General features: G+C 38.5%; 1 protein-coding gene across 1 annotated transcript in view; it reads right to left on the reverse strand.

Moving 5' to 3' along the window:
* ccn5 (cellular communication network factor 5) overlaps positions 1-2,808 on the reverse strand; it is a 30,937-nt gene extending 28,129 nt beyond the window's left edge. The window contains exon 1 of the mRNA XM_039735845.1: positions 2,691-2,808. Coding sequence (XP_039591779.1) covers positions 2,691-2,753 — 63 coding nt within the window. The 5' untranslated portion in view covers positions 2,754-2,808. The remainder of the gene's footprint in view (positions 1-2,690) is intronic.
* Positions 2,809-15,918: the final 13,110 nt, after the last annotated feature.

The following is a 15,918-nucleotide window of genomic DNA, read 5'->3' on the forward strand; positions in this document are numbered from 1 at the left end:
TCTGGCCAAACTCCTCTGACCTCACTCATCATCAACAAGCTGTTTCTCTCTGCAGAAAGGTTGCTCACTAGATGTTTTTATTTTTTGTTATTCGCACCATTCTCAGTAAACTCTAGAGACTGTCGTGTGTGAAAATCCTACACGATCAGCAGTTACAGAAATACACAAACCAGCACCAATAGTCCTGCCACAGTTGAAATAACTGACATCACATTTTTTTTTCCACTCCGGTGTTTGACAAGAACATTAACTGAAGTTCATTACCTGCAACTGCATGATTTTATGGGTCACTCTGCTGTCACATGATTGGATGGTTAGATAATTATACTAAATATAAACATATATCTTATACACAGTACATAGCTAAGCTTGAAAGTTTGTGAGCCTCTTCCACGTTGTCAGTGTGTAGACATTATAAGAACCTTCATTCCTGTGAATGTTTACCATGAATAACACACAGATTATTAGACAGTGATGTTTAATATTTTACTTTTGTACAGAAGTAAATTAACCCTTTTCAGTCACCAATGTTTACACCTCCTTTAGTCGCTGTAGTCTCTTATAACCAACTATGAATGTCTGTCTGAAATCTTACTGGTGGGTCTTAACTTCGTCTTACAAAACACTATCAGCTCTGTGAAGCAGAAGCTTCTGCAGTCTGATAAGGCAAAAATTGAGCTTTTTGCTATCAGACTGAACATCATGTTTGGCTTAAGCATATTACCAAAAACACACCACCCACCATGAAGCACAGTGGTGGCAGCATCAGGCTGAGGGGATGCTTCTCTGCAGCAGGCCCCGGAAGGCAAGTGAGGGTAAAAGAAATGCAGCAAATCACAAGTAGATCCTGGAGAAAAGCCTGATAAAGGCCACATAAAGCCTGCATCCTAGAAGAAGATTTGATATCCAGTAAGACAACAACCTAAAATAGGAACCCAAAGCTGCATAGGAATGGCAACAAAGTGAATGTCCTGGAGTGGCTAAGTTAGAGCCGAGATCTCAATCCAATTGAAAATGTATGGCTGAATTGAAAAAGGCTGTTTACTCACAATGATCATGCAACCTAACAGAAGAATGGCAATAAAGAGAGGGTCCCGATGTGCAAAGCTGACAGCAAGAAGAGACCTGAGCACAAGGGTGTCATGACCACCAAATGTGCATACAGAATTGAAACACAATGGATTTAGTCAACAGAAAAAGACATTTTAATGTCAAAGTGAAAACTGTATGACTATCTATCTATCTATCTATCTATCTATCTATCTTTCTATCATATAGTGCCTTCAGGTTGGTCTATCTATCTATCTATCTATCTATCTATCTATCATATAGTGCCTTCATGACTGTCTATCTATCTATCATATAGTGCCTTTCATATGTATCTATCTATCACATAGTGACTTCAGGTCTATCTATCTATCTATCTCATATAGTGTCTTTCATATCTATCTATCTATCTATCTATCTATCTATCTATCTATCTATCTGGCTATCATATAGTGCCTTCAGGTCTATCTATCTCTCTATCTATCATATAGTGCCTTTCATATCTATTTATCTAGCTATCATATAGTGCCTTCAGATCTATCTATCTATCTATCTTTGAGTGATTATGGACACTGAACTGCTTTAGTTTTTAAACAGTGATGACTATAAGGCACCCCATTCATTCATTCAATTTTCAGACCTGCTAACTTCAGTCCCGAGATGCATGGAAATGATGGCAATCCCTGCAGTAGAAGCTGCTCAGAGAGGAATAAGATCTTTCCAGGACTAAAGGTGTCAAACTACTCTGAGCCAAGTGAACCTCTTTCAGCTGTGAACACAAAGCCTTTTTAAACTGGGGGCAGCCAGCTTTCATTTCTTCACCTTCCTACCCCACCTCAAAGAATCAACTCGAAAGCCTGAATCAAACCTGGCCATGACACCATAGGCCTACACTTGTTGACAGAAGACTAATTAAGGATCACCAGTTAACGGCACCTTTTGGGTGAGACTGAGAATTTGAAATAAACTGAAATAAACTTCAACACTGAGAGGACCTACAAACCTTATAAGTGGACAAGGACTGCACAAAATAACAAAACAAGTGAAATGAAGTCACCAAAAAAATAAAAATACACGTGTGTTCTAAGTGAGCACATTTGCAGTCAGCATAAGGAGTAAATCTGGCAGAGCGAGACAGCAGTCAGACTGCATATACTCACATTAAGTAAACAGTAAAAATAGGAAACCCTGCGGAAATGATTAAGATTTAAAAAAAAAAAAAATCATAAGCTGTAAAGGCACATTCCTCTGGCCCAGTGCTCAAATACCATTTTGGACAGAAACATGCGGATTTCCTGCAGCTGATAAACAACATTCTGGTTTCTGTTGTTATGCAGCTTCTACATAGAAAAAGCAGTTAACTTACATTTTATTATTATTATTATTATTATTATTATTTTGTAGTGAGAATGTTAAAATGAAAGTTGCAGCATGGAATATATTTGTTTAATTTCAAGCACAATATGCTAGATCTGAAAGCAATTCCCAAAAGACAGTACTTGCATTATGAAGTTATCTAAAAAATGACCCTAAAGTAATACAGTCTAAAGTCACACCTCACTTTAAAGGAATTCTCAATAAATTCTGAAATCCGCATGTCGGTGCGGGACGCCACACAGACTGCTTGTTCCTGACCAACTCACCTTTGTAATCACACAAAGTACAAGAGATAAGGAGAGCACCTTTGGGTTTACTGTCGGGTTCATCTTTTAATTCCTTCTCCTTTTCTTTTCCCCCCTGGGATTTTCTTGGTCTGTTCCCGGCAAGGCTGCTAGCAAACTGCCTGCCTTCAGTTCTCACCATTATTTATAACATGGGAGTCCTGATGTCACAGGCAGACTGAGCCATGTGCAAACATGAGGGAAACTTGGATCACCCGTGTTAATGCGGCATTCCGGCTGCCCATATCCACTCGCTTCCAGGTGAGAGAAATAGTTTTCTCTCAGGGAAAAGCAAGTTGAATATTTACTGTAAAGTGAAGTGGCTGCTTTCAAGAAAGCCATTGTGAATTCTTTTATCGCTTACCTTTCTAGACATTTTTGATGAATTGTCCTATTAAAATGCAGAATTGTAGCAAATTGTTTGAAAAATTAAGCACTCCTTGTTGTCATTTGTTAATTTTTCAGGAAATGCAATTTATTAAAAGACGTGCAAATAGGCAGAGTTTATTCATGTAAAGTAATTTTAGAGCATTGATTAAGAGGGCTTACACAACTTATCAGACCCCTGGAGATTTTTAAACACAAATTCAAGAACATATTCTTTCTACTCACCAGTACATCATTGCTACTCAAGGATTGATTACTTCTTTATAGACAATAACTTCTTGCCTATGATTAAATCTTGTAAATACGATGCTATTGTTATTTCTGACCATGCACCTATGATCTTGGAGCTAAAATTACTAAGCCCCATACACTCACCCAGATGGCCTCAACCCGCTTCTATTAGCTGACGAGAATTGTACGGAATTTATATCCAAACAAATCAAATTCTTTCTAGAGACAAATACATCCCTCGAGATCTCTGCAGGAATACTCTGGGAAACTCTTAAGGCCTTCTTAAGAGGACAGATTATCTCATATCTTTCCCACAGAAATAAATCCGAAGAAAGTAGCAGAGATAAAAATCGAAATTATTAAAATAGATGAAGAACATGCCAGACTACCAAGCGAGACTCTACATAGGGAAGGCAGGCTCTACATTCGGAATTAAACCTCTTGACAACTGAAGAAACTGAACAACTAATCTACAAATCCAGACATCATTACTATGAACATGGAGAAAGCTAATAAGCTTTAAGCTGAACAAATTCACAAGCAAGAAGTGTGCAACGCAATCTCGGTAATCACTAACACGAACGGAGATAAAATCATCGAACACAAAAATATAATGCACACTTTCAGAGACTACTATAAATCCCTATATACTACTGAGTTTAAAGAAGACAATACACAATCTAATGCATTTCTGGATACATTACAGATACCACAAATAGCTTTAGTGTGGAGGAACTTGATAAACCTCTGGCATTATCAGAATTACTAGATGCTATAAAGTCACTCCAAGGTGGAAAGCAGCAGGCCCTGATGGCTACCCTGCAGAATTTTACAAGAAATTCTCCGCTCAGCTAGCTCCCTCCTATTAGCAACATTTACAGAAGCCAGAGATAACCAATCTCTTCCTCAAACCTTTCGCCAAGCACTAATCACTGTCTTTCCAAAACAAAATAAGGACTTATTACAATGTGCATCATACAGACCAATTTCACTTCTGAATAACGACGTTAAAATACTCTCTAAAATCATAGCTAGAAGGATGGAGAAAGTGCTCCCCTCGGTAATATCACAAGACCAAACTGGATTTATTAGGGGCCGACACTTATCTTCAAATCTTCCAACGCCTGTTTAATGTAATATACTCACCAACTAAATCAAACACCCCAGAAATATTATTATCATTGGATGCAGAAAAAGCATTCACATGATTGAATGGAAATACCTTTTACTACATTGGAGAAGTTTGGGTTTGGCCCAACATTTGTGCATGGATTAAATTACTGTATACTAACCCAGAAGCTTCAGTTTGCATCAATAACATTTGCTCAGACTACTTTAAACTAGAGCGTGGCACTAGACAAGGATGCCCTTGTCACGCTGCTGTTTGCATTGCCATTGAACCACTGGCAATACATTGTCGAAATACTGATCAGATAAAGGGGATTAGCAGAGAAGGACTGGAACAGAAAATCTCATTATATGCAGATGATATGGTACTGTATATATCGGACCCAGAAAATTCTGTGCCTGCAGTCTTAGCAGCACTCACAGAATTTCAAAAGATCTCTGGTCTCAGAATTAATCTGAATAAAAGTGTACTTCTCAAGCATATAATATTAGATTAGACACCCTACCTTTTATCATTGCAGAACAGTTTAAATACCTCGGGTAAACATCACAAGTAAACATAAAGTTCTTTATCAACAAAATTTCGCGTCTGCATGGAAAAAATTAAACAAGACTTGCATAGATGGTCAACCCTTCATCTCACACTAGCTGGAAGAATTAACACTGTTAAGATGAATATTCTTCCTAAGCTCCTTTTTATTTCAAAACATCCCAATATACATTAATAAATCATTCTTTAAAGCAATTAGATTCAACAATAACCTCATTTATTTGGAATTCAAAACATCCACGCATCAAAAGAGCACCCTACAAAGACAAAAGGCAGAAGGCGGCATGGCTCTACCTAACTTCCAGTTTTATTACTGGGCAGCAAATATACAGTCGATAAGAACCTGGACACAAATAGAAGAACATACACAGGCTTGGACCGCAATAGAAGTAAAATCCTGCAGTACTTCTTTGTATTCCTTGCTCTGTGCTCCAATAAACACACGTTATCGGCAATACACTAATAACCCAATTGTGCTCCACTCACTTAGAATCTGGAACCAATGTAGAAAGCATTTTAAGACGGAGAAGCTTCTATCTGTGGCACCTCTGCAAGAGAACCACCTCTTTCAACCTTCACAAACATATGCAGTTTTAATATCTGGAAAAATTTGGAATTAACTTGCTTAGAGATCTTTATATAGACAACGTCTTTGCATCCTATGAACAATTACATTCCAAATTTAACATTCCAGCTACACATTTCTTTCACTATCTTCAAATCAGGAACTTTGTTAAACAGAACCTTCCAGATTTTCCTCATCTTGCACCCTCATCCACGCTGGAAAAATATTGCTCAATCTCAAGGACTTAGACTCCATCTCTACAATATATAAAATCATTTTACAATCCCTCCTTTCAAAGATCCAAGAGGACACTGGGAAAAGATCTCTCAATTAATATATCAGAAAAGGAGTGGAAAGTAGCAATGCAGAGAATTCACTCGAGCTCCATATGCGCAAAGCATACAATTATACAACTCAAAATTATATATCGAGCACATCTGTCTCGACTAAAACTCTCAAAAATGTTTCCAGGGCATGATCCAACCTGCGAACGTTGCAACCAAGTCCCAGCCTCACTGGGTCACATGTTCTGGGCCTGCACCAAATTAACATTATTCTGGACAAAATTTTTAATTACCTTTCAGACAGCCCTTGTGACTCACAATCCCTCCTAACCCATTAACAGTTGTGTTTGAGGTTCTTCCAGAGGGGCTTAAAGTGGACAAAGACAAACAAATTGTGATTGCATTCACTACACTGTTGGCACGCAGACTTATTCTGATAAACTGGAAGAACCCAAACTCTCCTCTTTTAAGTCAGTGGGAAAACTGATGTGTTATATTATTTGAAGTTGGAAAAATCAAATACTCAGTTAGAGGATCTGTACAGACTTTTTTCAAAACATGGCAGGATCTAATCAGTAATATTTTAAAATAAGTTCATAAAGCACAGATAATTTATTAATTTAGGTATATTTACAAGCCTTAAATTTTACGCCGTTTGGCTTGCTCTCTCTCTCAGGGTGGGGATCGATCTGTTCTTAACTTAGTTTTTCTTTTTGTAAAAACTTGATTGCTTTGTATAGATTGTAATAAAATTAATAAAAATAAAAAAAAAACAAAGAGAGTTTAGTAGCATAAATTGATCCATGATGTGCTAAGAAGCTGGTCAGATTAATCTATTTTTATATATTTTAATAAAGTTCTGTTGAGGATGGGGGGGGGTATTTAAATACCAATGGCAATCAAATCTCCTTGTAGACTAGTGTTTATGAAGAGATGGAGGTAGACCAGCAAAACATATTCAAGTCAAGTGGAGCTTTATTGTCATCTCAATCATATACATTAAAGCACACAGTAAGATGAAATAACGTCCTCCAGGACCAAAGGTGCAACGTACAACACAACAGGACAACAACACAATCAGACAGTTCACAAGAAGATGAATGGGAGTGGGTAATAAATAATATAATATCTGTACATATAACTGCTCATATATACTAAATATATAAAATCCAACATCCGTCTGTCTGCTTTTCATGAGAGAATGACTGAATGGATTTAGATCGAATCTTGAACATTTTGGTTGATTTTGTGACTTCTCTCATTGCACTATCAAATCCAAGAGAGACGCAGCGGCCGAGCGAAGGGGGCGGAGCCCTCTTCACTCACGTGCCAGCCTTGGGGCGTACCTTACCTCCGCTTAGCTAATGAACAAAAGAACTACTTAACAGATTTAAATCAGGTTTTTTTTCTAGAATTTGCTTGAACATTCTGGTTGATTTTGCAACTTCTCTCATCGCGCTAAGAATCATAGTTCGCTTGCAGGAGCGATATATTCGCGCTAATCTGAGGCAGAGGCTGCGTGCCGAGAGGAGAGGGAAGCGCGACGTCAGGAGTAGGGAGCTGGGCAGGGCCCTCTTCACTCATACGCCAGCATCCTTTCGAGTCGCTGTACCTCTGCTTTTTGGAGTCTACTTTGCCTCCACTTAGCTATCAATACCTGTTTGTTTATTGATTTTTAAAGTTTGTCCTGTTTCACTACTAGGTGGGTGGGGCCACGGGGGGCAGCTAGTATATACTAAATATACAAATACAAATATACAAATACCTATACCTAAATATGAAAATATATGTAGCAAAAAGGACCGTGGGGAGGAAGGCACATTCAGGGAGGCTTTAACAAATGCAGACTATAGACTAAGGACTATAAGAAACCGTGCAAAACGGCAGGTAAGGAGTGTAAACATGTGTTATACTGTATGTGAAATTTCACTGTTCAGATATGAACAATTGTGTAAGTATACATTGGGATAAGAGAATAAGGATGTACATATGGGCAAGAATGTTGGCATGTAAACATAACATTGTAGGTATAAGAAGAAGCGGTGGGGATTAAATAGGGCAGAGCAGTTTGTGGAGAAGACAGTCCTGTGTGGAAGGGGGCAGCATGGTGCCTTTCTATAGTGAACATCATTCAACGACCCTTTAGTTAAATATACAAATAAAGTACTTTGGCCCAAATCTCTATATATAAAATCCAACGTCTGTCGGTCTGTATGACTGTCCACTTTTCACAAGAGAACTACTTAACGGATTTAGATTGTGTTTTTATCTATAGCTTGCTTGAACATTCTGGTTGATTTTTGCGACTTCTCTCATTGGACTATGTATCATAGTTCACTTGCATTACCGATTTATTTGCACAAATTTGACAGACACGTAGTGGGCCGAGGGTTCCTCCTCACTCACCTGCCAGCCTCGGGGTCTTCCTTACCTCCGCTTAGCTAACGAACGAGAGAGCTACTTAACAGATTTAGATTGGGTTTTTTTCCTGGAATATGTGTGAACATTCCTGTTGATTTTGTGACTTCTCTCATTGCGCTAAGAATCAAAATTTGCTTGCACGAGTGATGTATTAGTACTAATCCAAGACAGGAGAGGGGGAAGCATGACGTCAGGAATAGGGAGCCTGGCAGAGCCCTCCTCACTGTCCTCTTGCACCACTACACAGTCGGAGCCACGGAGGACAGCTAATTACTGTATGCATAAAGATAGTTAGCTATCTGGGCAGTAAGTGTTTACTTGCATGTATAAATAGAATAAATACAAATAAAAACTGATACACTTAAGAAGTATGTCTTGGGTTTTCCAAAAACTGATTGCTGTCTTGCAGAGGTTGTTTCTAGCATGAAAACTCCAAAGGGGCCACACCAGAGTTTTCCTGAATGTACCCAGACGTCTTCAACATAAATTTTAAGCTACCTAATTAATAATATCTGCCTGACAGTCTTTCGCTAATGACTAATAAAACTTCAATTTCATGCACCTTTCCTGTCAGAAATGGGATGCTGGTTCCTGCTCTGTCTTGATTGGCTTCAGATCATCGTGATAACCTTTGACATCATCATCATCTACACAATGCAGCAATATAGATACTAGGAATGTACAGAGATATAGCATGGAGAGGATAAAAATATAAAAATGTAGGGATAATCACTCACTAGGCAAATTACTAGGAATGCCTGTGCACCTACGTATTCATGTAGTTATCTAATCGGCCAATCACAGGTTGCAGCATAATGTACCAAATCATGCAGATAAAGGCCAGGGGCATCAATGAATGTTCATATTAGAAAACAAAACAGGGAAAAAAAATTATCTCAATGATTCCGACTGTGGCATCTATGAGTATTTCTGAAACGTCTCATCTTCTGAGATATTCACGCACAACAGTTACTAGAGTTTACTCATAATGATACAACAACCAAAAAAACATCCAGTGAGCAGCATTTCAGCAGAAATGTCTTATTGATGGGGAGGTCAGAGGAGAATGGCCAGACTGGTTTGAGCTGACAGAAAGGCTACAGTAGTTCAGATAATCACTCTGTACAACTGTGGTGAGCAGAAATCATCTCAGAATGCACAACATGTGGTGAGGTGGATGTGCTACAACAGCAGAAGATCATGTCAGGTTCCACTTCTGTCATCCAAGAACAGAAAGCCAAGGGAGCAGTGAGCACAGGCTCACCAAAACTTGACAGTTGAAGACTGAAGAAACGTGGTCTGGTCTGATGAATCTCAATTACTGCTGAAGCACACAGACAATAGGGTCAGACTATGGTGCCAACAACATGAATTCATGCATTCAAGCTGCCTTTATGTTAACAGTTCAGACTGTTGGTGGTGGCATAATGGTGTGAAGAATGTTTTCTTGGTACATTTTGGGTCTGTTAATACCAATCAATCATCAATCGAATGCCACAACCTATCTGAGTATTATTGTTAACCACGTGAATTCCTTCATGGCCACCATCTTCTAGTGGTCTCTACAAGCATGATATTGCACCATGTCACAACACAGATGCCATCTCAAACAGGGGTCATGAACATGACAATGAGCTCAGTATTCTTCAGAGGCATTCCAAGTCATCAGATCTGACCTTTCAGATGTGATAGAATGGAAGATCTGCAGCATGAATGTGCAGATGACATCTCTGGAGACACTGAAAAATAGCATTCCACTGGTGGTCTCTATACAGTCTGACAAATCTTGAAAGGATCTGCATAGAATAACGGCTGAAAACCCTCTAGTCCAGGAATGTGAAGCCTGTCTCATCAAACCCAAGAAGACTCCAGACTGGCATCAATGCCAAATGGGCTTCAATGAATTACTTAGAAAAGGGTCTGAATACTTGTAGACTTCCTGGATTTTTTTTTCCAAAACTGGATTGTTATCTTATGTGATGGCTAGGACAATACAGGACTGCGTTCACAGAGCTCTCTTGGAAGCACTTTGGATGTTTCATAAATTTGTTGAATTCCACCAAAAGTAAACCTAATTTAAATTTTTGTTGCAGTAATTGGCCAAGCCAGGTGTGCCAGTGATACACTTGAACAAATAAATGGGGGGATTGGGTGGTGATCACAAATACTGAGGACCTCATGGAATGGTGTGAAAATGGCTAAGCTGACACTCTTAGACAGACGTACAATTAGAGTTTTGTATCAACAAATAATAGCAAACCAAACTGGATTTTCAAGATGTGGTGTTGAAGCCCTCATAAGATATTTTGAAGAAACTGGAAAAGGTGAAGACAGAAAAGACCCAAAAAGCTGTCTGGATCTGATGAACAGGAGCTAAACATCAGTAAAGGGGTAAAAAGAAATCCAGTGAAGTGCTTGTTCTGCAACAAAGTGCAAAGTAGTCTCAAAAGAAATGGTGTTTTAGTTCATGTTGCTGCTAAGAAATCTTTCTTGCAGAAAGACAACAAACATTAAAGACTGTATGCAGGCTAAAGACCATAAAGCATGAGATAGCAGCTAGTGGTTGAAAATCTTGTGGACCAATAAGGGCAAATTTGAAACATTGAGCTCAGAAAGATACCATTATAGTAGAAGAAGAGTTATCAAGAAGTGCATTGATGCCTATGTGCAGCCTACAATATGGCATGGGTGTACATTTCAGCCATTGGTGTAGGCGAACCATTCAAAATCGATTAAGTTCAAGACAGCGAAGAAGTACAAACAAATTATATACCTTCTGGAAAATTAATTATTGGTAAAAAACTTAATCTTTCAGCATGATAACAATCCCAACCATAATACAAACACAATTTAAGCCTACAAGGAGCAGAAACCTGCAGATGTAACAGTATTAGACTGGCCATTTCAGAGTCCCGACCAAACTCGGAGGTTGAAGGTGAGTGGAGTCACTTGGTCAGGGAAATGAACAAAGAGCAGCCAACATCACATGAGGAGTGAGAACAAATCCTGATAGAAGCTAGGAAGAACTGACCACACGGCTACTTAAAAAAAAGTTGACACCAGTGCAACAAAGTAAACTGCTTTGATTGTATATTCTGAGGTAGGCCACACAAAAGATGAAGGCCTCATTGCCCACAGACAGGTAATTAAAGGCTTTCAGTCTAGGATTCTCCTATGAACACCACCATTAGACTGGCAGAAGACGTTCTTACACTCAATGAGTTTTCTTATGATATTAACTTTTTTTTTTTTTACCAGGTTAATGAATTTTCAGTGAGTACCAGATTGTGACAAAGCTAAGTCAGCATCTTTGTTAGCTGGACAGAAAAGTATTTCTTTTCTTCCTATTTAGACTTTGTACTAGACCTGTGCAAAAGACATATTAATGATTATGTTGGTGCCACCTCGTGCTCTAGAAGCAAACTGCAGGAATTCATTGATGATTTTACTAGTTTTCCTCCATCTTTCAGTTTTACAGTCAATGTTTTCATTACAACTCTGCCATTTATTACAAAGCAACTGACTCACACAGTTACCTGCTCTACAGCTGCTACTATCTAAACTCCCTACTCTTTCACAGTTCTTTAGAGTCCTTCACCTCTGCAGTGATGAAGGATGACTTGTGAGATGAAGCACTCAGAGTGAGGAGTTTCTTCATTAATAGAAGATGTCCTTTTTATGTTGTGGACGGGGCCCTCAAGCCATGAGTAGACTTTGTGACATCCACTCCAAGGAGGAACCTCAGAAACAAAACTCACACCCCACCGGTCCTCCCATACCACCCTAACACTCTGTCTCTCTCACAGGTCATTAAATAAAATGACCCTATTTTGCAGACTGATCTTTCCATTTGTACTTTTTCAGTAGCCCTCCCTTTATCTCCTTGTGCCAACCACCCAACCTACCACAACCTCTTGGCTTCCCAGAGGAGAGTCACATTCCTCACTGGGCATTTTAAGATGTAACAGGAGCCAGTGTATCAACTATACCCTTGTGTCTGGTAAATTCAATATTAAACCATGGACTTCCCGCCAGTCTAAAAATCTTATTTAAGGCACTTCTTGTAGGAAGTGTCCAGCTGTCTAACACAGGTGAAACTTCGGGATGTCTACCTGACTGTTTCAGGGAAGAAGTCTGAGTCGTTAAAATCAAAGATCTTACAAAGCCTGTCGCCGAAGACTCCACTTCCCTTGTTCATAGCCACGCTGATCTGTTTGTTTGGGTTACTTCATGGACTTTAAAGAAACTTAAGAAGCTAAGGTCATTCTAAACCTGGGATCACATATTCCTCCATGTCTTAATGACCGACTAACTTTCTAATCTCTTATTTCATTTCAGAATATTGAACATTCTTTTTTCGTCTGCACTGTCTTTGTCCTCTTTATCCCTGTACGTATCTTATCTGCTCTTTCCTTTATAGTTGCACATCTGATGAGGGGCACACAGCCAAAACGTTGAGACTTTTACTTTCTATCCATTAAAGCATGGAAATAACCAAACACTTCTTTTTCCCTTTGCAGATGAACCAGGAAGCATCCCAAATCTAACTCCACACAAAATATTCAATAATTTTAAATAGTCAAATACTTGCTGCTTTTAATTGTATGAGTCTTTATTTGTGTTAATTCTAATGTTATGTACTGTTATCTTGATAACTACTGTAGGTTTAATCATAATTGCTTTGGTGGTCTAATTCATTTTCACCATTTCTATTACTGTAATATGGGTATTTGTGGCCATGAACGTCACAATACGTCTCACTGGCGGAGTCCACATGATCGCTACAATGCAGAGAGAGCTTCTTAGGATATTCTTTAAAAATTATGAAACTGAGCCGTTTTTGGGTTGATTGCCGACACTTAAGGTGTATCACGAAAGTGTAGGGTGCAAGAGAATCAAGTAAAGAAAGTTCTACAATGTCATATTCTCTTGTCATTTTGGGTGGCTTCAGGGTTTTAAAAGCCTTTCCAGTTTTTTGCAATGAACATATTTTTATTTCTTTGCTTACTTTTTATGTTGTTGCATGGTTGAAGCCGTCATTTAATTGGTATTACGTTTTGAGTGTACAGATGATGCTGACAACATGTTAGTAGCCACCTCATTTAAGAGCAACATATCACACTAACTATTTGAACAAACTTAAAAAATTAAGGAAAGAATCTTTTCAAAGAATTCTAAAAGTTTATTGTTTAAGAATTACACGGTTATAATTTGGCTGTTTTTCATGCAATATCTGGTTGAGCCATTTTGATCGATTAACTCCTGTGTGTCTTACATTTACATGTTTATGTTTAATATCTGTCAGCCATGAATAAGAAGAACTGAAATTAACAGCAATACTCTCCTTTCTTGAAAGACATTCTCGCTGGTCTCATGCAATTATTGAATGCTTGGCTACAGAGATATATGAGTACATTGTCAAAGAAGGCATTGAATGCTTAGTTTTTCATTTTTTAAGCCAGCAGTATGCATAATGTGGCCTTTCTTTTTAGACCTGTAATAAATACAGACTATGAATGAGATACATTAAATCTTCAATTATAAAACATTAGAAGGCTGATGAGGTGAAACATTTTGAATGGAGAATGGATAACAATGGCCTCTTCATTTGTGATGCCCAGAGTTGGCAGGATGTGTCACTGAGCGACGTGGATCCCATTGGTCATTTGACATCTTTTTAGATTGTTTGATAAAAGCTTCAACTGATAAAAAAGGGTCTACGTTTGGCAAAGCTTAAAAGCTATAGATTACATCTGTGTCGCGTGAATGATAAGCACAAATGATCCATTGTATTAAAACACATAGGGGTGAATTTCAGTTCACAAAATTTTACTGGGTTCATATTTATTAAACAAAAATGCAAATATGAGATCTAACACGAGAAACGCCTGCCACCTAAATATCCCAAATGTACTCAGTGGATGAACTGAACCTTATTTTTGTCCGTTTTCTGCTACTTTGATTTAACTGGCTATAAATTCATCATCCTTCACTCAATATTCATTATCCATCCATCCACTATCCAACACGCTATATCCTAACCAGAGGGTCACGGGGGTCTGCTGGAGCCAATCCCAGCCAAAACAGGTCGCAAAGCAGGAAATAAACCCCGGGCAAGGTGCCAGCCCACCGCAGAGCACACACACCCACACACCAAGCACACACCAGGGACAATTTAGGACCCTCAATGCACCTAACCTGCATGTCTTTGGACTGTGGGAGGAAACCGGAGCACCCGAAGGAAACCCACGCTGACACGGGGAGAACACGCAAACTCCACACAGGGAGGACCTGGGACGCGAACCCAAGTCTCCTTACTGCAAGGCAGCAGTGCTATCCACTGCACGCCCATGCCGAAATTTCTACAAGTAATATGTCTAGTTTTATTGTTTTGAAGCTAAACAAAAACAGGATTCTTTTTCTCCACTTGTACTTTTGTCAAAGAACCACAGCCTATGCATCAGTTTTAACAGCAGATCTTACTCTGTTGAAATATATGTAGCTGGAAAATAAATTCTATTGTGTATCCAAATTACCAGACCAACATTCAAAAACATCTTCACATAAAAACAGAAATGAAATACATAAAGAAGGAAAACATAGAAAGTGAAATGTGGTGTCACTTGAACTTAGTTGACCTTAGCCTATCTGCAAGTTGCTTCAGGACATTCAAGACGGCCATTGTAGGGAGGCTGGGGACAGGTGTTGTTGTGATACAGCAATTCGTCTAACTTTAAGAGAAAGAAGAAAAACATTACAGTGTGGTATTGGGGTGTGCTATACGGCATATTAAATGACAACCTGATGAACTTTATTGTAGCAATAAGGAAATAAATTATTTTATGCATTTTTTTAAAGAAAATGTGCATTATTGTTTAATTCCACTTGTGGGTCCAAAGCAATAGAAATGGGTTTAAACAACATCTAGATCAACAGCACAGATGAGTAAGGAAAAATGACCAGCTTAATGATAGATAGATAGATAGATAGATAGATAGATAGATAGATAGATAGATAGATAGATAGATAGATAGATAGATAGATAGATAGATCATTTGTAAACCTGATAAGTGAAATTGCAGTGGAACACGTGCCAAGCCCAATCAAAACAGCACAGTGCATCATAATAAAATTACGAGTTAAACACATGAAGAAGAATACAAAAATGTACTATACAATCCAGCTGTATGATGCAATCCACAAGCACGCTGCACAATGTATATGCACACTGCACTGTTATAGTAATTAATATTCATTACTATCCTAGTTTACTTTGCTTGACTTTCTTGGTATTCCAATATTTGCTTATGCTGATCACGGCTTCTTGCTACTTTAATCATCTCCTGGTTTATCTGGCCTCACAAATGTCCTTTGGACACCTTTACATGGCCACTACCACAGACTTTGGGAAATGCGATAATATCCTGCACACCCATTCTCATAGTTTCTCTTCTTTCTGTAGCATATGCAGATCTCACTTTTGAATACAACAACAAATGTTTACCCCTGTAATGTGTAACTCATGTGAAAGGAATGATTCAATTTTGTAGGCTCTTTGAAGTGTAAGTGTAAGTCAACTTTTTGGATTCTACTGAACAGGCTTTGTGTTTAAGGCAGAGTCTTGTGAACTATGGGAGTGTATTG

This window comes from Polypterus senegalus, chromosome 14, assembly GCF_016835505.1.
Source record: "Polypterus senegalus isolate Bchr_013 chromosome 14, ASM1683550v1, whole genome shotgun sequence".
Taxonomy (NCBI): Eukaryota; Metazoa; Chordata; class Cladistia; order Polypteriformes; family Polypteridae; genus Polypterus; species Polypterus senegalus.